The following is a 19421-nucleotide window of genomic DNA, read 5'->3' as shown; positions in this document are numbered from 1 at the left end:
GATTTCAATTGAGCGGGTTGGACCACCTCGGAATGAATGTCTTTACTCCGTCTCTGGTGAATTTCTTTCTACCTTCTTTTCTGTTCCTCTTCCTATCGCTTCCCTAATACTCACTCACTATTCACCAATCCCATATTCGACCGAGATGAAGACCGTCGCAGCACTCCGGAGGTGTCCTCTTACCCACTCCTACCGGCCATCACCGTTGGTGTTCGATTTCCTCGCACCGTCAACTTTGCGACAGAGCTCTCGCGGATACAAATCCACAGCAAAGACACCCTTTTGGGGCAAATCGCATGATGCATCTCCATCGCCCGACACAACCCCTATTTCACCAAAACCCAAATATGTCCTCAGTCAAAAACAACGCGAGTTCTTGGATAGTGCTCTTCGGGTCAACCAGGCAGGAGAGCTTGCAGCTACTTTAATCTACAAGGCGCAAACGCCGCAGGTCGTGCGCTCCCATCCCCACCTGCGTCCTTTGATGAAGCACATGTATGATCAAGAGGCTGGGCACTTTTCGACGTTCAATCAAATGGTTGCGAAACATCAAGTTCGGCCAACGGCAATGTATCCGATATGGGAGGTGGCGGCAACATTTCTCGGCTGGTCGACTGGAGCAATGGGGCGCGAGGCTGCCATGGCCTGCACAGAAGCTGTGGAGACGGAGATTGGCTCTCACTATAATGAACAAGTGCGGGAGATCCTGTCGTGGCAGGCTGAAGCGGAGCGTAGGGGGGAAGAACTGGACGATGAATTGAAGGATATGCTGGCAACGTTCCGAAGGATACGCGACGAAGAATTAGAGCATTTGGATCATGCTGTCGAGAATGATGCCAAAGAAGCTCGGCCCTACGACCCGCTAGTCAGCGTCATCCGATTAGGGTGTAGAGCGGCGATCAATATCAGTGAGAAGGTATGATCCAGCGAGCGAGCCTGATATAATCTCAAGAGCAGCAAGGGGTACCATTCGGGATGGTGGACCGCTCATAAACTGCAGGTCTTTTGTACAATACCACACTCATAGTAGATGTATTATATTCTTCATTAACGTTCCATGAACATTGACGATCCTTGGAAACGTATCTTTTTATCATCCTTCTACATTCTTTATGTATAGCATGTACTATATGGACGTCTAAACACGCCTGTAAAGCATTGACTCACGCTTCAATCGCTCAAGGTCTAAACAAGCGCTGGGTATCTAAGCCACTTCTTCTCAACGTCGCTCCGATGCAAGAGAAAACCTCAAAACGCATGTCCCCCTCCGCATATAATCGTTCAGTTATCATCCTCACCACCCTGGTTCTTCTCCAGGTAATCTAAAAAGCCCTTCGAAAACCTCACCACCTGCTGATAAACCTCCTCGAACCCATTAACACCCCCATAATAAGGGTCCTGCACCACCTCACCACCCCCAACACGTTCATGCAACTTTCCACCGGCTCCAAAGTCCCCAAACAACCGCACCTCCGCAACCTTAGCACCCGCTTCTCCACTCGCCGCGCGGGTGCCCTTCTTAGATTTGCTCAGGGAAGCGATGACAGATTCGCGCACATCCAGGAGGTCGCGCAAGTTGTACTTATCCATAGCCATGAGATAGTCGAATGTCAGGAAGTCCTCCTTAGTAACCTTTCTGGCGGCGTGGTTGTAGTTCTTGATACCGTGCTGGCGGAGAGTAGACATGGTGCGAGAATCCGGGGGTTCGTGGGTATGGTAAGCACCAGTGCCGGCGGAATCGATCTCGTTAATTAGAGGATGGGAAGCAGCCATGTTCCGAAAGACTCCTTCGGCCATGGGAGACCGGCCTGTGGTGATTAGGAGGTTAGACTTGATTCCTTTCGTTCCCGTGCGGGGAGGGAAAAGGGAGAACTGTACAGATGTTCCCGAGGCAGACGAACAGGACATTGACTTGATGTCCGGATGGTGCTGCTTTTGTAGCTGTCATCTTGGTTTGTTTTCACGGGCAGAATGATTTGTTCCGGTCTATGTAGTGGTGGAGGTGTTTGAAGGATAAACTACTGTACTCCGGAATCGCTATCAATTAATTAAATATGGCCGCGGGGTTTGCCGCAGATTCTTTATCGATAGCGAGTGGTCCGTGCGTAGGAGATATTTATACATATACAGAGTACAGAGTAAACTAATGCCCTTATACTACGACGGAGTGGAAAATGAGTAAATATCATTCGGTCTTCGAAGAATGGAATATCACGCACAGTTCGAAAAACAAAACACGATGAGGTATCACCACACATGACGGACATAACCCTATCTCAGTCAGGACATCAATAGTCCCCGATGGAACATTGGACAAGCTCCTTTGGCCACTCATATTATCTCATCTCATCCGTGGAGCATCTTTGTGAATATCCAAATCACTGTTTTATAATTGGGGGTTGCACTCCTCAATTTCACAGAAAGATTGAAACAGGATCAATGGTTCCTCACTGCTACTCTGGATGAAGATCTCCGCCCCGGCGCCTACGAAAAAGACGTAACCACACTCAATCAGTTCAGCATGGTCTGCTACGCCGATCTTCCCGCTTCCCTGGGTGCATATCAGCACTGTAGGGCCACGAAACGCTTGGAAGTTCGCCCTTGCAGACCTAGGTGCCAGGGAAGTTTTGATGATATTAAACTCTTCGGCGGGTGATTCGTATAATACCGATGTGGATTGCTGAGAACTCATTGCCACCCGCAAATAGGGAGTCGGTGTTCTTACAATGAAGGGTGGCAGGTATTCATATTTGAGCATCGATATGAGCGTATCAACGTCCTTGGTTTTCCGTGAGAATCCTGCCCGTACCACATTCGCCGATGAGGCCATGCATTCGATACCATCTGAAAGCAGCCCGTTAGATATGGCAGATCAAAAATTATAGATCTGTATCAGTAGTAGAAGAAGAAGCAACATACCGCCACTTAGGTAAGCGTGAAGCTCATTAGATCTCACAAATAAAGCTTCCCCGGGGCTTAGGCAGACGTGGTTCATGAATAGAACGGCGAAAAGCCCAACATCATAGGGATAATGCTCACTCAACTGAAGGATAAGATCAGTGAGATTTCCATGCTCAACCGCAAAAGATTCGTTGCTTGGTCTGCTAGTCGCGAAGCGGATCAAGTCTTCTGCGCACGAACGGACTCGTGATGGATGCGCGGTCAGTAGTTCTGACCAGGCCCTCTTGAGCGCTATTTCAGCGCTTTTTTGATCACATCTATCTCCTGCGCTTCCGCAGGTAGATCGTACTTCCATAGCAGTGCCATCGCTGATGAGATTTCGTAGTGGTGGTACACTAGAAAGAAAACGATCAATTTCTTTCAGGGGCCGAAATCCACACAACGCTTCGAATGGGGTTAACGCGACAATCATTTCGGGCTTATGGTTCGAATCTACAATTGAAGTTATATATATTTCTATCCCCTATACTTTTTACTAGGGTATAGGCAAAACCACTCTACCCCTGGTCAGCTTACCAGGATATGTAAGCGGATCCCTTGCGTGTAAGTCATGAGCAAGATCTCGGTCCGGGTGAGCTTGTATACAAAGCGGCTCTCTGATGGAAAGGACTTTGAATAGAAACGGTAGTGTCGTACGGAATTTCTGGCTCACATGGGTTGAGAGAAGATGTGGGTTATCCCTAAGGACATCTTGTAAAGACTGGCCGGTGGAATGGTCATAAGAAGGAAGAGAAGGATGCGCTCCCATCCAAAACTCAGCATAGGGTTTATTCTCATCCAAGGCCTTGTCCTCTACGGCGGACGTGGTGACAGCAAACTGGGCCACTATGGATTGTTTTCCAAGCTTTCCTTTGCCAATCTTCAGTCTCCATTCTCAAATTGTCTCCCCTCCACATATAGAGACGTCCTTACCCCAATCATTGTTAGAAACTCCTTAAGACGCTCAGTCAGTACGATTTTATCCATCGGAGCATTATACTAAACCCACCACACTTCAATCGCCTTAAATGGCTCCCCCGTGGTTGCGTCGGTATGGTGATGGTCATTGGTCTCCAGTAACTAACCCAGATTCACAAACAAATGATTCTTGACGAGAAAGCAGGTCGTACGAGAGTGGTTCAAGGACTACTCCAAGGAAAGGAAATGAATATTTGCTGCGGATTAGTTCACCCCTAAATTTGTGCATTGCCCTCACATGCCCATTTACTACTTCTTGCAAATCTCTCTCGCAAGGGCTAGCACCGTATCTGCAAGAACCCCACTCCCGGATCCTACTGCGGTTTACTGGCCAATCGACAAAAGCTTCTTAAATGAGGGATCGCGGGTCCATGGTTAGGGTATACTGGTGCCACGTATGTACGATCGATCGGCGTTCTTTACCCCCACTACGTCGGGAGCTGAGGTTCAGTTCAGCTATGGAGGAGACACGCCACACTACGCCATAGGGTAAAATTGCAGAGATTGTTGGTCCGGTAAGACGCATGAGTAGTCACTAATGCAGCTCTTAACCAAATAAAGTTATGAGAGATATATTACTAGAGGAGTGCCAGGCCGTATTCCATTACTGATGCATCGAGAGACCAACATTTTTCGAAAAGGATATTGGCCGATAATATGCTGTCGGAAGACTCAGCTACGCTTCCTTACGCCGAAAGGCCCCTTCTCGTCGTCGGGGATCTGATTCTGGACCAATTCATCCGTGGGACAGTCAAAAGGATTTCTCCAGAAGCACCAGTACCAGTTGTGGAGCAACAGGAGGCGGCGTTCTATCCCGGCGGTGCTGCCAATGTAGCCTGCAACCTTGCTGCACTTGGTGCGGCAGTAGTCTTGGTTGGAGCGATTGGAGATGATGAAGAAGGCAGACAACTGATGCGCTCCCTGTCGCAATCCAAAATTGACACCAGTTTGATTCAGGTCATCCCTGGCAGGCCAACGAGTCTCAAGACTCGAATCATTGCAGAACAGCAACAAATTGTCCGCGTTGACCGTGAGGTAACCACACCGTTGGGGGAGCAAGACGTGTCACGCGTACTGGAGGCTATCCAAGGGTGCCTCGCAGGTTCCGCCGGTCTAGTGTTCTCGGACTACAATAAGGGTTTCCTTAGTCCGTCAATTGTAACGGCGATTATTCGCCAGGCACAATCGCTGGAGAAGACGGTCATTGCGGATACGAAACTTCAGGTACTCGACCACTATCGCGGTGTCACCGCTTTGACGCCCAATATCAACGAGCTCCAGCTTTCCACTGGTCGATTATTGTGCTCTCCGTCCGATATCGATGTGGCTGCGAGAGAGCTCATGGACAAGATTCAGGCACCCGTGCTTCTTGTCACGTGTGGACAGAACGGTATAAGGTTGTATGATTCGGACTCTCAGCAAAGGACACACTTTCCGGGTCATGCAGAAACAGTAGCTGATGTCAGTGGTGCGGGAGATACTGTGATTGCAGTATTCACCTGGGCTCTCACCATCCGCAGATTCTCAGTCCATCAGGCCGCAAAGCTGGCCAACGACGCAGGCACTCTTGCCGTTGGTAAGAAGGGAATCAGCACAATTAACGTGGACGAACTGCTCTCCCTTGTGGAAGTCCATTCGATCAATGGGCTCGACCGAGAACTTGGCCCAAGCAAGAATCGAACCCTCGAGCAACTCCTATCCGACATTCACGCTGTGCGCCAGTCCCAGCCGTCAGCGAAAATTGTTTTCACCAATGGTTGCTTTGACATGCTTCACGCAGGACACGTCAGTTACTTGCAGAGAGCCAAGGCTCTCGGGGATCTTTTGCTCGTGGGGCTCAATTCAGACTCTTCTGTACGGCAGATCAAGGGGAACCGTCGACCTATCGTCCCAGAGGCCCAACGGGTTCAGACTCTGGCCGGACTAAAATGTGTGGACTTTGTGGTTCTGTTCGACCAAGAAACTCCCCTTCATCTGATTCAGGCCATCAAGCCGGACTTTCTTGTCAAGGGAAGTGACTATGAATTGCATCAAGTGGTCGGACGCGACTTTGTAGAGGCTAATGGGGGACGGGTGGAACTTCTCCCATCGAACCAGGGCATTTCTACCTCTAAAATAATCCAGGAAATCATGAATCGTTACAGCGAGTAGCCCTTTATCATTGACATGCTCATTTCCAATTCGGTTCCCGAGGCTCACCAGCATCATGATTCGTAGGTCAAGAATAGTAAGGCTAAATACTACCTGTCTATGGCACAAGATAAGGATTACTTTAAGGGGAAAGGTGAAATGACCGAGAAAGAATTTCTTATACTGCCAAAGCTTTTCCAGGTGAGATCAAGAGACAGCGACGAAAGAGACATCAGGCACACATGCCAAAGTAAGCCAGCACAGAGTGCAGAAGCGAGGTAAGCCGGTGGCGCCCCTAGTGTGTGTTTAATCTCATCCTAAGTGGTCTCGGATCCACACCTGAGGTTGCCACCATAATTCTGTGTAGTATCCAAGCGTGATGAGATCTACTGCGGTAGGTGATGTATTTATGTTAGTGACCGGTGGTCACCGCTATATACAAGCATTTCCTATACGGACGACCTATTATCAGTCGTCTTCTGTGCAATCCCCTTCCGCTTCCGCCAAGCCCTAACTCCGCGATCCACCTCGTCTCTGGTTATTCCACCGCTAATCAGACAAAATGTGACCCCGAGCTCAGTTTCCACGTCGAGGTTACGCGCCTCGTCATCAAAGAACAATATATCCTCATAGGCAATGCCGCTGGCATGATGGATGCGCGTAAAGTGTTGCGTTTTAGTCCCAGAGACAATTTGCATGTAGTCAAAGTAGTTCCGCGCGCCCACAGAGGGAGTATTAAGGGCAGTGCTATCCGAGGACGCGAGATTGATGTGCAAGGCTTCGAGCATCGCAAGCGCCAAATCGGGAGCATGGCTCCGCGAAGCGAGTGCCAAGGGGATTGACCGATCCTTGCAGGAGGAGAGGATTGAGGACACAGCGGGATAGAAGGCGAAGGACTTACCCCGTCTATTTGGTTGAGAGAGCTTAGGCAAACGAAACTAATGGAACTGAACTCCACGATTCTGTTCTGACATACCGGTCCACGACGCATGAATTGTTGTCGCGAGCCTCGACTGGCTCGCAAACATCCGCGTCGACCTTGAATGGCCATAATGTGTGGTCCAGGTCAAAAGCGATGAGGCGTGGCAGAGGTAGACCGTCTGTGAAGGTCACCGGCTCAGCGCGGGTCATGGTTAATTATTCTCTTACTCCTAGGAATTGGCAGATTGGCGGGGGAAAAGTGTGTAGAAGTCATCCAGAGGTTCTCGGGCTATTGTTCGCTAGCGGTTAAGCGTGAAATATGGATCGTTAGATCTGAGATCTGAGATCCGTTGCGCACGCTACAGGGGCTCTAGCCCTAAAACCGTGGGCTTGTAGCGTGGGGATCATCCATACGTTTATGTGGCACTATAGAAGGGAATTGTGCACTTAGTGATATATGCTTATAATGCTATTTTCTTTTATTATTTCGATAAGAGAAAGTATAGAGTTTAATAAATCTAGAAATAAACTTGCAGTCGTTGGTATGACCTCTATTATAGTCTTTTATTACACGATAAGTGTATCTCAGCGGGACGAGGGTGGATGCTTCCTCAACAGTAATGTCAGCGACTATCATTAATGATTATCCAGTTTTTATCCTAGATATTGATTCAAATCCGGACAACAGGTAATTGATGAGTGGGGTTTTAACCCATGGAGAAAGGAACATGAACTGGTTAGCGATGGATGGATCACCTCCAGAACAGAGCTATCCAGAATAGTCAGCTGGAATGAATCCAATTACACCACGATGCATCTGAGAAAATGCTCACTGGTTTACCAACCTTGAATACAGTCTCAGCAGCAGCTCCCACCGAGATCTTTATAAATCGGAAGTCTACTACTAGCTTTACTTAAACCTTAGCAGCTCTTGTGCCTAGGACATATTATATGAATAGCATGAATTACTTCTTGCATTTGCCTTTAAGCATTACAATGGACTACCTGGTTAGGTACAAATCTTGGAAAGTCTGCAAAATCGAATAAAAATATTTGAGTACTTCAAACTTGTTGATCAAAACACATGGAAATACAAATGTCTCACTCGTCCCTCCTCAACAATTTTGAGAGAGAGTCAATCACCATAGCAATTAAATATGCGACTCATGTAGAGAGTTCATGATGTTCTCTTTTTCTTGCTCGTTGAGCCCATGATACTCAATGCTTGTAGAACCAATGGGAGTTGGCACGGGGCCGCTAGAAGACAGTTCAGGCTGACCAGAGAGGATCTCTGCGAGTTTTATGCAGGATGGAGGAACATCATCCAATCGAATAGCTAGAACCCCAGTCTGTTAGTAAGTAGGTCAGGATACTCAAGTTGAGAATAAGAACTTACAGTCAGAGCTGATTGCATAGTAGGTGACCAGATAGGAAGGACCATCAATGTCCTTATTACAAGAATCATAAACCTCTTGGATTTCTCGAGGAACTCCCTGGTCAATCTGTGGAAACCCTCGCTTCTGATTAGTACTGGCAGAATAACCAGCGTTGGCAGTATTTCCGGGATAGCCGGCATTGCCAGTAGTACCAACGGTGCCAGTAGAACCCGTAGTGCCTGCTGTATTAGGAATTCCATATCCAGTGTTTCCAACATTGCCAGTAGTGCCTACAGTGCCTGCATTAGCAGTATTTCCAGCACTGCCGTAGCTAGGACTACCAGCATTACTAGGGTTGCCGTAGCTAGGACTGCCGGCATTACTAGGGTTGCCGTAGCTGGGACTGCCAGTATTACCAGTGTTTCCATAGCCAGTGCTTCCAGTATCACCGGCGCCGCCATAACCAGTGTTTCCAGGGTTGGCAGGAGGAGCAGGGTCGGCAGGAGGAGCAGGGTTGGCCGGAGGAGCAGGGCTGGCAGGAGGAGCAGGGCTAGTGGCACCACCACTATTATTGTTATTTTGCTTGTTGGCCAGGTCGAGAGATTGTTGCCTATTCAATTCTCCTTCGTGAGCATTTTGCTCCCTATTCAGTTCATTCTCGTTTTTAAGTGTCGCGGCACTGATACTGGCAGGAATCGCTCCAATCCCAGCTCCCAGAACAGCCGAGCCATAGATATCTTGTCTGGTAGGGGTATTATCTACGTGGACGTTTGCTGGCTCTGTCGATGCTTGTTGCGGCGCGAATGTCTGTTGTGTTGGTGATTGAGGCTGTTGTCCCTGCCCTGGCTGTTGTCCCTGCCCTGGCTGTTGTTGCTGTGTAGATTGCTGCTGCTGTGCCGTCTCTGCTGCCTGTTGTCCTTGCCCTGGCTGTTGTTGCTGGGATGATTTCTGTGCCGTCTCTGGTGCTGTCTGTTGTCCCTGCCCTGGCTGTTGTTTCTGTGTTGGTTGCTGCTGCTGGAATCCTTGCTGTTGTGTGGTATCTTGTGCTTTCGGCTGTCCTTGCCCTGGCTGTTGTTGCTGTGCTGATTGCTGCTGCGGGGGTACTTGCTGTGCTATCTCTTGTGCTGCCAGCTGCCCTTGCACTGCGGTTTGTCCTTGCACTGGAGCTTGTCCCTGCACTGGGGGTTGTCCCTGCGCTGGGGACTGTCCCTGCCCTAGCTGCTGTCCTTGCGTCGGGTCTCCTGGTTGCTGTCTAGGCTGTTGTCCCTGTCCTGACTGCTGTTTTGGCGCTTCTTCCTTCTTGTCCTCTGCCTTGCCGTCCTTTGGCGCTTCCTCCTTCTTTTCTTCCTTCTTTGGCTCTTCCTTCTTCGGTTCTTCCTTCTTCGGTTCTTCCTTCTTCGGTTCTTCCTTCTTCGGTTCTTCCTTCTTCGGTTCTTCCTTCTTCGGTTCTTCCTTCTTCGGTTCTTCCTTCTTCGGTTCTTCCTTCTTCGGTTCTTCCTTCTTCGGTTCTTCCTTCTTCGATTCTTCCTTCTTCTCTTCCTTTGGAGGCTCTTCTTTCTTAGGCTCTTCTTTCTTAGGCTCTTCCTTCTTAGGCTCTTCCTTCCTATGACTACCCCCAACACTCCCCCCCGAGCCTTTCGATCTACCAACAAGCTTGCCTATAAGAGACGCTATTTTCCCCAAACCAAACAGACGAGGTTCCAGTTTAGCTTCAGAACCAGAAGCGGACAGTGAAACTCTGGATTCAAGTGGCAGCGCTCCGCATGATTGGAAAAGGCAAAGAAGTGCCAGAGCAAGCACCCCGAGGATTTGTCGGGAGACCATTGCTTGGATGGTTTTAACGAACGTAAGTTGATAAAGTGGATAAATGAACGAGCTTACTATGAGAAAAGAGTGACAAACAGTTGGTTGGTTGGAAATGAAATAAACAATGTAGGAACGGGGACATGGTATATCTATTTATGCCCACAGCTCCCGTCTTAGGCTTGGAGATTGGCAGTGATGTTACTCATTCTAGGTTTCGGGTCAAAATGACACCACATATGATAAACATAATGTTGAATCACGCACAAGCTGCGCCCCGTGTCTTGCCCGGTGAGAGTGTAACCCTATCAGAAAGCCTCAACATCGACGGAAGGGGACTAATGTCCTCCACTTCCACGTTCTTTGTCTGCCAGACTGAATGACAGAAGCGGGAGTGTCGGACTGTGTTCGAACGGGGCGTATGCAGGGACAGACCGTCAGAACTTTGATGGTTGCATCACCCGTTCGTCTTTTGTGGTACTCAATGTCTCTATCAACGATACCATCTCTGGCGGTCACAGTTTATCGTGATCTTTTTTCAGCATAGGTTTAAGCATTCATGACAGTGGCCCACTGTGGAATACTTAATAGGTGGGCTGCAGCCAATTAATACTACATAAACATGATAGCTAGGTAGAAGGCAAACCATCATTCTACATTTAGATTACAAAGGAGGCTACAGTTGAGCCACAAACGCCATGGCAGGACATATGAACATCAACCTCGGCCGCTTCGATGATGGTTCCCAATTTTGTCTATATAAACCCCCCTGGATCTGCATTTGATCTTATCAGCATCTCGGGCTATCATCAATGCTAACCCACGTTGACAGTTGATCACCGACAAGCAATTTCTCTTACTTTCTCTCCAGGTACTCCACTCATAGTCAGAATGAAGTCATCTGTCTCAGCTCTTGCACTGCTGTTCCTTGGGGCACCTCAATTCAGCCTTGCTCATCCGACTGGAACTGAGAACCTGTAAGCATATCAGTAGCGAGAGCAAGTCTACGCACAGAACTAATGACATACTAGCAATGGTACAGAGGGCGACTCTGAACTGGAAAAGCCCGGGTACGATGTACTTGCAAGCTTTCCCCAACCAGCAGGTGACCTGTGCGATGGCCAATTGAAAGATGTTAATGTGGAGTTCATCCCTACTGGACCGGGGGCCTTTCGAATTGATAACGTCCCACCTGCGTGCATGACGCTTGCAACCCTGTTTCTTGATGGTCCTGACTCGCCCGATCCCATTCCCCTTGGTAAGGACAACCTGACACTGCTTTATTTAGCCTCTGTTGCTAACATTAGATCTGCAGGCTCCGCATCTATAGGGTTCAGTGGGATAGATGATGATGAGCTACAACGTCTTCAGGCTATTCTGGATGCCAATACCAACCATTAGAGACAGGGATAGTGGGAAGTGTTGATGTGGAGTATGCCGGGCACATGTTATGATGGCCTTGTTGCAACTGATACCCCTAGGGAGAGTGCTTTTGTTGGAGTTAACGTATCTGTCTCATGTGCGCAGATCCCTCAGCTTTGTTCTTTAGTGTATCTTAAGATTATGACTTGTGTTTCTTTCAACTACTGAATATTCTATTTTGGTAACCCTTTCCTTTCGTTTGGCTACTTGATCAGTCTAATTCATCAAGACGTCCGAAGACAGCGCCCGGGCCATTCTGTGCCTTGCTCGATATGGAATCCATCCTAGTAAGATTTCAATTGCGCTACTTAGACTTAAGTCACGATCCACTCCCTGAGAGATACCAGTCCTCGGCCTCACATTGGCCGTTAAGATTAGAAATACACAATCATGGCAGAAATCCATATATTAAGGTTTTTGACCGTCGTCTCACCTTGACTCTATGAACAAACAGATATCCAAGACAAAGAACAGATGCCGTTCATCATACAGACCAACCGATTCTTGCAATCAGAAAGCACAACCCAAGACACGGACGCATTGATATATCACATCCTCACACAAAGATCCCGAACGTGCGGGGAAGAAAGGAATTCAAGACTCTGGTAAGTTTGATTAGGTCCGGAGTAGGAATTTATGAAAGTAATCTTAGATAGTCACACATGGTCAACCCGTGCCCTAACATGGGCCCTGAGGCCAGACTGCCGGGCACCAAACCTTAATCCAAGGTCGTTCCTGACTAGTCAACCTAGTGACTCGCGATGCCCTAATAAAGACCTGAAGTTGTTCTCATCGGGCACTGAAACTCAAATGAGGACAAAGACAGTCTATTTCGTGATCGGCAGGCACCGTACACGGAGCCATGTTGGCATTGGGACGTTCAAAAACAGGGAATGTGAGACTAGGGCTGACGCCCACAGCGGCTGTCAAGGGGTTGTTTGACTAAAGGATCCAACAGTAATGTCACGATACGCGGGAAAGACCAGGGGAAAAATTGCCGAGAGTAGCTATTAAAAGTCAACTACTCATGGCATGTCGCGCAATACTACTTTAGAGCCCCATGAGATTGACTGTCGGGGTATTCTGTCGCGAGTAAACAGGGGCGATTATTGCCCCTGTACGCATTAACTGTGATTCGTGTAGCATTATAACAGCTCATTCAACACTATATGGATAAACTCACACCACGACCTTTCGTGCATGAGCACAGGAAAGGACCCCGTTTGGTTCTGAGAAAGGACTTACATTTCACCAATTAACCCGGGCAAATCGGAGACCTGAGTCTGGGAAGTAATTTCCCAATTTGTCTTACCGACGACTACGCCTTCAAAGGGGGTTGTTGGAGTATCTCTCTTTGTGTTTGCCATATGTGGAGAGTCTGGCGATGATACTACCTCAAATCGTGCCATCCATGGCCGATATCACTGCCACGTTCCTCGAATAAAGAGCGTGGGGGTCAATTTACTCAAACAGCGGGACCAGTTTTATTAAAAACATGCCCTGAGAACACGGGGACCCACAAATCTAGTCCTTTGAATCAGTACTTCATATGACTTGGCTGGGCGAAATACAAAGAGTCTTGGTTGGCAATGCTTGAACAAGAACGTGCTTATCATTGCATCATAACTAAACAAATCATCGTCAGTTGTTGGTTCCTTGGCTCTTTGTCCTTTGCCCTTCCAATGACGAAGATAGTCCGGTTGTAATGGTTGAGCTGCTAGTCTAGCTTCATAGAAGATACTGCTGGATTCTAGCTAATGATATTCCAATCTCTGTTCCTTGGATCCTGATAACAAAGGATGCACTGTTGCTATTTTAGGTGCCGCATATGCTTAGCATGATTGTAAGTGCGTTGCTCAAATGATATATCGTTTCTCAGGTTACTCATACTCATACTCCACTTGTAGACCCTCGTGTGACCGCAAATGGCGATCTACTTCATTTCCTGTCTTAGCTCTGGCGCTCTAACCGGTCAGGTCATGGCCTAATTCATGGCAATATTGAGACCATCAGGCCACATTACTAATCATGGCCATATAGCTATAGGCTATGCACTCAAAGCCGGTGCACTACGATATATCAGGAGTTCGGTGAGTGTGCCGAGTTCCTTTCAGTATGATTCTTTCGAGTTGCCCATTGTCAAGCCTCAGACAAGGTGCACATATCCTGTCCATCGTCTTCTAAGATATTGTCCTTAGCCAGGCTGTTACTTTGAAGGCCCATTGCTTAGCTGACACATACCCTTAATCATGGTATATATCTAAACAAACTGTGTAGATGAGCTTCGTCTGATTCCAAGAGTTTTACTCATTATCAAACCAGGTTTGGATATACCCACGAAAGCCGTATCTAATTACAGTCCCTCGGCACATGGCTCTTGCAGAGTAATTATTTCTGTCCTGTGCTACTACCAGGTATATGCTCGACTTCTCAGGTATTAGTTGTTCTGAGTTGTATTTTCTCTGTGATGTAAACACCACGCTGACCAGTATGCTTATGACTAGCCTGTGTGCCACGAGTACTGCCTCTAAATCCGATCCTCTACCAGGTTGAAATTAGAAAATGAGAGCACCTTTGCAGGAGGCACAGAACAGATAAAAGTCCCAACGTCTGGGTATGTGTTGATCAGTATTTACCAGGATGTTACAGATCATGGATGGTCCAATACGCCCTGTCGAAGTGTATATGACCTCGCTATCCAGCGACGTGGAATTATAGTGCTTACAGGCTCAGTCGAGTTTGGCCCCTATCGACTCACCGAATAAGCCAGGGACAAAATATCGAACAGGAACAAGATAAACAAGATATACAATGTTACCGCCTACTACACTGGGCTTATTCTGCCTGCCGAGACATGGTATACTGCGACTCGATGTTATTCGCCCTTGGTCTAGGCGGTGGAAGAGGTGCACCAGGATCAGTCACAAATGGCGAGCTTATGTCAGATGATATCTCACGTAATCTTATGAGTTATTGGGCCTCCAAAATAGTAGCAATGAAACCTTGGTAGATAGAAATACTTCGTAATACGTATCCTCAGGTCCTTGACCAAGAGACAATCCGACTCAAAGCTTGAAGTTGCTTGGGGGAAGTATAAACTACCGGGAGATACTTCCCGGCGGCCCATTGCTGATACTATGACGTTGGTCGGATTAGTATACATACACTAGCGCATGTCTATAGTTAGATAAAATCCACGAACGAAATGGAATATTCCTCCATTGTGAGTCGTGACAGCCCTTGACAGGGCTGAAGAACGTCTTTCTGTTAGGCTACCAAGAAAAAGTTCCTATAAAAAGAACTGACAAACAAAAAGAACATTTCCAATGACGCTCCCAAGGAACCGCCACGGCAATGTGGCTGTGGACGAGATGTTGTTGGCCCAGTGATGGGGAGTGGAGACATGACCCAAAGGACCAGTGCAACTCTCCTCAGGTATCCACGGCTGGCCAGGGCTTGGTTCCATAGGAGAGTAATCCTCCGTATTTTTTGATTCGAGAAAGGTCCTGTTGAGAATTAATTCTCCGGGTTTGTCGAGAAGGAGATATTCCCCCGCTGTCAGGACAGACATCATCGATATAAATAACCAACATAGAGAAGAGTCCGAAAAGGGACCCCGTACTGTAAGTACCGTAACATGAATCCTCCCGCCCAATGGGCTGGGGGCCCACATGACTTCACGATCGTCGCCTGAAAAAGGAAATCTCATTCGTACCTCAACTCACTTCTTTCCTTTAGTCAGATCCTCCCCCATTAACTAACTAATTAGTTCGCTATCTTTGTCCACGAATCTCTCCCGCTGATCCCTCGGTTCCTTGGTCAACAAACGTAAACCCCGCCAAGACAAGTTTGTGCCTCGCGCTTTGCTTTGCTTGGGGAAGAAAAGTGGCGCGGCAGCTTCCCAGGCACTCGTCAAAAGAAATACGCTGCCTCTCATCAATCTTCTTCTTTAAACTCGTCATTTCGTCGTGCTTCACGTTTCACCGATCAATCTTCCATTGTTGACAACGAATCAACGGTACCCACCTTTTATCTTGTCAACCGCCTATCACTTCCTCTGAAACTTTCGCCGAGAATTCGACCTGGGAACCATTAAAAGTGAATTGAGAGCATTCCACCTGCGCTCCTGGCGCAATCTCTCTCCGCAACTTCCCTGTTCGAGGAATCCGCGCCGATTGGAACGATTGTTAACCCGAAACACGATCGTCCAACATGTCGTACAATCGCCTGGGTCAGTATATTTCCCATTGCGCATGGTTTCCCTTGTTAATGTTGTTCCGATTGCGTCGCTGTGGGCTGTCGCACCGATATCCATCTCCTTTCTGAAACTTTAGAATATTGAAGGAGATTGTCTAGAGGCTCGGCGCGCAAGCTGACAGCATCTTTTTTCGTCCTTCTTTGTTGTTGTTTGTGTTTTTCTTTTGTTTCCGCTTGCGCTCGCGATCGCTGGAATCCTCCAGCCTTCTTACATCCTCTAGTATACTGACGCCCTACTCCAGGAGAGTCTTATGGGGAGGACGACCATAGTCACTCTCCCATGATGAACCCCCACCAAACGAACAATCGGTCTCCGTCACCGGGTCGGCCATTGAATGCCTACCAGCTCTCAGATGTTTCTTACGGGCCACAGGAGCGCCTTCATATGCCTTCGAGTGATTTACTGGCCGAGCAACCAACGGTAAGCATCCCCGTCTGACATATACCACGGTGTGGTAACTGACGAACTTGGGACAACAGTATTCAGTGGAGAGATTGCCTAACTCTTACGGTCATAACGAAGCCTACGAACAGCACCACCAGCAGTCTTACCCCGGATACGAGTATGCAGTGGATCCCGAGGCACATCATGACGCCTATTATACTCAACCTTACCAACCTACAGTCACGCCACATGATGATTATGACTTAGGACAATACCCCGAACACCAGCACCAGCACTCTTATAGCGATGATCGCATTCCCATGCTACAACAGGATAATCCATTCGGACCCGATCCCTACAGCGATGAATACCAAGTGGAAGAGCCGGCGGACGGCCACACCCCTAGCCCGGCACCCATCCGACGGTGGAAAACGGTCAAAGAAGTGCAATTATTCAATGGTAATCTTGTTCTAGATTGCCCGATCGCACCCAAACTTCTTAACCAGGTTCCTCATGCTGAGCCTCCGGGCCGTGACGAGTTCACACATATGCGTTATTCCGCCGCAACATGCGACCCCAACGACTTCTTTGAGGAGCGCTTCACATTGCGCCAGAAACTGTTCGCCAAGCCCCGTCATACCGAACTCTTCATCGTGGTAACGATGTATAACGAGGATGACTTTCTTTTCGCGCGAACGTTGATTGGTGTATTCAAGAACATTGAACATATGTGCTCGAGGACGCATAGCAAGACCTGGGGCAAAGACGCATGGAAGAAGATCGTGGTCTGTGTAATCAGCGATGGTCGTGCGAAAATCAACCCGCGAACCCGTGCAGTGTTGGCCGCTTTGGGAGTATACCAGGACGGAATTGCTAAGCAACAAGTCAACGGCAAGGACGTGACAGCGCACATCTACGAATACACCACTCAGATAGCTCTCGAGCTGAAGGGAACCCAGGTCCATATCAAGGGACGCTCGGCAGTGCCCGTTCAGATGATTTTCTGTCTGAAGGAAAAGAATCAGAAGAAGATCAACTCCCACCGCTGGTTCTTCCAGGCATTTGGTCGAGTACTGGACCCCAACATTTGTGTCCTGCTGGATGCTGGAACGAAGCCCGGCAAGGACTCCATCTATCGTCTCTGGAAGGCATTCGATGTGGAGCCGATGTGTGGAGGGGCTTGTGGTGAAATCAAAGTCATGCTCTCGCACGGAAAGAAACTGCTCAACCCCCTGGTTGCTGGTCAGAACTTCGAGTATAAGCTGAGCAATATCCTCGACAAACCTATGGAGTCGGCCTTTGGGTTCATTAGTGTGCTTCCTGGTGCATTTTCTGCGTACCGGTTTGTCGCATTACAGAATGATAAGAACGGCCAAGGTCCGTTGGAGCGGTATTTCCTCGGTGAAAAGATGCATGGCGCCAATGCCGGTATTTTCACGGCCAATATGTACCTGGCTGAGGATCGCATTCTGTGTTTCGAAATCGTCACCAAACGTAACTGTCGCTGGCTACTGCAATATGTGAAGTCTTCTACTGGCGAGACCGATGTTCCGGATCAGATGGCGGAGTTCATTCTTCAGCGCCGTCGGTGGCTGAACGGCAGTTTCTTCGCTGCGGTATATGCAATCGCCCATTTCTATCAGATCTGGAGAAGCGACCATTCTGCTATTCGGAAATTCGCGTTGCTCATCGAGTTTTTCTATCAAACCATCAACATGCTGTTCGCTTGGTTTGGCATTGTAAGCACCACCCTACCTTCCACCTGCCACTGTCACACTAACTTGTATTTCAGGGTAATTTCTTCTTGGTTTTCCACATTCTCACGACATATCTCGGTCAGAAAGACCTCCTCGGCACCACCGGTAAAGTGCTTGGTGTGGTTTTCGAGTGGCTTTACCTCGCAACATTGGTAACGTGCTTCGTCCTGGCCTTGGGCAATCGCCCGGGCGGATCCAATAAGTTCTACATGACCATGGTCTATTTCTGGATTGGTATTATGATTTACTTAGCATTTGCTTGCATTTTCGTCACGGTGAAATCTATCCAGACGGAGGTGCAGCAGGATGGCTTTACCTTCACGGATCTGTTCACCAACTCGACGTTCTTCACGATCATTGTGTCCTTGGGCTCAACGTATGTCATGTGGTTTGTCGCATCGATTATCTTCCTTGATCCCTGGCATATGTTCACCAGCGTAAGTCCTCCTATCCGGCTCTTCAGCTGGTCTTACTAACCCGGGACAGTTCATCCAATATATCTTGCTCACTCCGACGTATATCAACGTGTTGAATATTTATGCGTTTTGCAATACTCACGATATCACATGGGGTACCAAGGGTGACGACAAGGCGGAAAAGCTGCCCTCCGCGAACCTGAAGCCTGGCGGCAAGGTGGACGTCGACATTCCGCAGGATGATGGCGATCTGAACGCCCAATACGACACGGAGTTGGCCAAATTTGCCGAAAAGCCACCCAAGGAAGTACAGGTCATCTCGGAAGAAGAACGACAGGCCGATTACTACAAGGGATTCCGAAGTGCGGTCGTGCTGGCATGGGTGTTTTGCAACTTCGCTCTGGGAGCCGTCGTGCTCAGCGCAGCCGGCTTGGACCGTTTCGATCAGAGTGAGAAGACCAGTGAAGATTCGAACAAGCGATCCACAATCTACATGGCAGTCGTCCTCTGGAGTGTTGCGGGATTGTCTATCTTCAAGTTTATCGGAGCGCTGTGGTACTTGGTTGTGCGAATGGTATGTTCCTCCCTGATCGATGCTTGTGATGATTCTTTACTGATGAATTTTTTTGTTTCCAGTTCCGTGGTGTTTAATTATGGTCAATGTTTCTCTATGCGAATGATGTTTTTGGGTACCACTGCAGGCCCATGTGGTACTATAAATGACGATGATGTCTCATGACGCCGATTCATGGCCAAGATACCCTCGTGGCTATATGATATTGATGAATTTTGTCTACAGCCGAGCTTTGCATGTCACGAAAGAGGACATAATGTATGATGTAGATAAGTACGAGGACTTATTATTTAGAATCATCCAAAATGTAAACTATAGATTGGAAGATCACGACCCGCTTTTGCCGAGAGGCTGGACTGATTGGAAGATCTCTAAATAACCATGAAGCTAGTGCCTCAATGACCGATAAGAATATTCATGACGCCATCCAGGCAGAGGGTTGTGAGATTTTCTTCAAATCCC

The 19421-nt window shown here is 48.2% G+C and overlaps 8 protein-coding genes across 8 annotated transcripts; 4 read left to right on the top strand and 4 right to left on the bottom strand.

The window, feature by feature from the left end:
* Window positions 1-26: 26 nt before the first annotated feature.
* F9C07_2280796 (putative ubiquinone biosynthesis protein Coq7) lies at window positions 27-1083 on the top strand. The gene has a single exon (XM_041287169.2). It carries the CDS (start codon window positions 146-148, stop codon window positions 920-922), a length of 777 nt encoding a protein of 258 aa, XP_041150182.1. The 5' UTR covers window positions 27-145; the 3' UTR covers window positions 923-1083.
* An 18-nt stretch (window positions 1084-1101) lies between these two features.
* Window positions 1102-2167, bottom strand: F9C07_1850985 (protein tyrosine phosphatase). The gene is made up of 2 exons (XM_071508446.1): window positions 1879-2167; window positions 1102-1808 (listed from the first exon to the last, which is right to left on the bottom strand). The coding sequence occupies exons 1-2, from the start codon at window positions 1946-1948 to the stop codon at window positions 1282-1284; spliced, it is 597 nt and encodes a 198-aa protein (XP_071366959.1). The 5' UTR covers window positions 1949-2167; the 3' UTR covers window positions 1102-1281.
* Window positions 2168-2386: 219 nt separating this feature from the next.
* On the bottom strand, window positions 2387-3709 carry F9C07_5610 (putative mannose-6-phosphate isomerase; the record flags this gene model as incomplete). Its single annotated transcript, XM_071511371.1, has 3 exons — window positions 2387-2844; window positions 2920-3393; window positions 3478-3709. The coding sequence occupies 3 exons, from the start codon at window positions 3707-3709 to the stop codon at window positions 2387-2389; spliced, it is 1164 nt and encodes a 387-aa protein (XP_071366958.1).
* Window positions 3710-4575: 866 nt separating this feature from the next.
* F9C07_5609 (putative cholinephosphate cytidylyltransferase) lies at window positions 4576-6069 on the top strand (the record flags this gene model as incomplete). Its single annotated transcript, XM_041287168.1, has 1 exon — window positions 4576-6069. The coding sequence occupies one exon, from the start codon at window positions 4576-4578 to the stop codon at window positions 6067-6069; it is 1494 nt and encodes a 497-aa protein (XP_041150180.1).
* A 428-nt stretch (window positions 6070-6497) lies between these two features.
* Window positions 6498-7179, bottom strand: F9C07_5608 (magnesium-dependent phosphatase; the record flags this gene model as incomplete). Its single annotated transcript, XM_041294620.1, has 2 exons — window positions 6498-6954; window positions 7025-7179. The coding sequence occupies 2 exons, from the start codon at window positions 7177-7179 to the stop codon at window positions 6498-6500; spliced, it is 612 nt and encodes a 203-aa protein (XP_041150179.1).
* Window positions 7180-8120: 941 nt separating this feature from the next.
* Window positions 8121-10169, bottom strand: F9C07_2229482 (putative gamma-gliadin precursor; the record flags this gene model as incomplete). Its single annotated transcript, XM_041294619.1, has 2 exons — window positions 8121-8305; window positions 8366-10169. The coding sequence occupies 2 exons, from the start codon at window positions 10167-10169 to the stop codon at window positions 8121-8123; spliced, it is 1989 nt and encodes a 662-aa protein (XP_041150178.1).
* An 870-nt stretch (window positions 10170-11039) lies between these two features.
* F9C07_5606 (uncharacterized protein) lies at window positions 11040-11549 on the top strand (the record flags this gene model as incomplete). Its single annotated transcript, XM_071511370.1, has 2 exons — window positions 11040-11125; window positions 11180-11549. 2 exons carry the CDS (start codon window positions 11040-11042, stop codon window positions 11547-11549), a joined length of 456 nt encoding a protein of 151 aa, XP_071366957.1.
* Window positions 11550-13074: 1525 nt separating this feature from the next.
* On the top strand, window positions 13075-19346 carry F9C07_2280790 (chitin synthase). Its single transcript, XM_071510463.1, has 5 exons — window positions 13075-15801; window positions 16070-16248; window positions 16308-17951; window positions 18005-18406; window positions 18456-19346. Exons 1-5 carry the CDS (start codon window positions 15783-15785, stop codon window positions 19122-19124), a joined length of 2913 nt encoding a protein of 970 aa, XP_071366956.1. The 5' UTR covers window positions 13075-15782; the 3' UTR covers window positions 19125-19346.
* Window positions 19347-19421: the final 75 nt, after the last annotated feature.

This window comes from Aspergillus flavus, chromosome 7, assembly GCF_009017415.1.
Source record: "Aspergillus flavus chromosome 7, complete sequence".
NCBI lineage: Eukaryota > Fungi > Ascomycota > Eurotiomycetes > Eurotiales > Aspergillaceae > Aspergillus > Aspergillus flavus.
The sequence above is the reverse complement of the archived record's forward strand: the minus strand, read 5'-3'. Positions and strand labels throughout refer to the sequence as shown.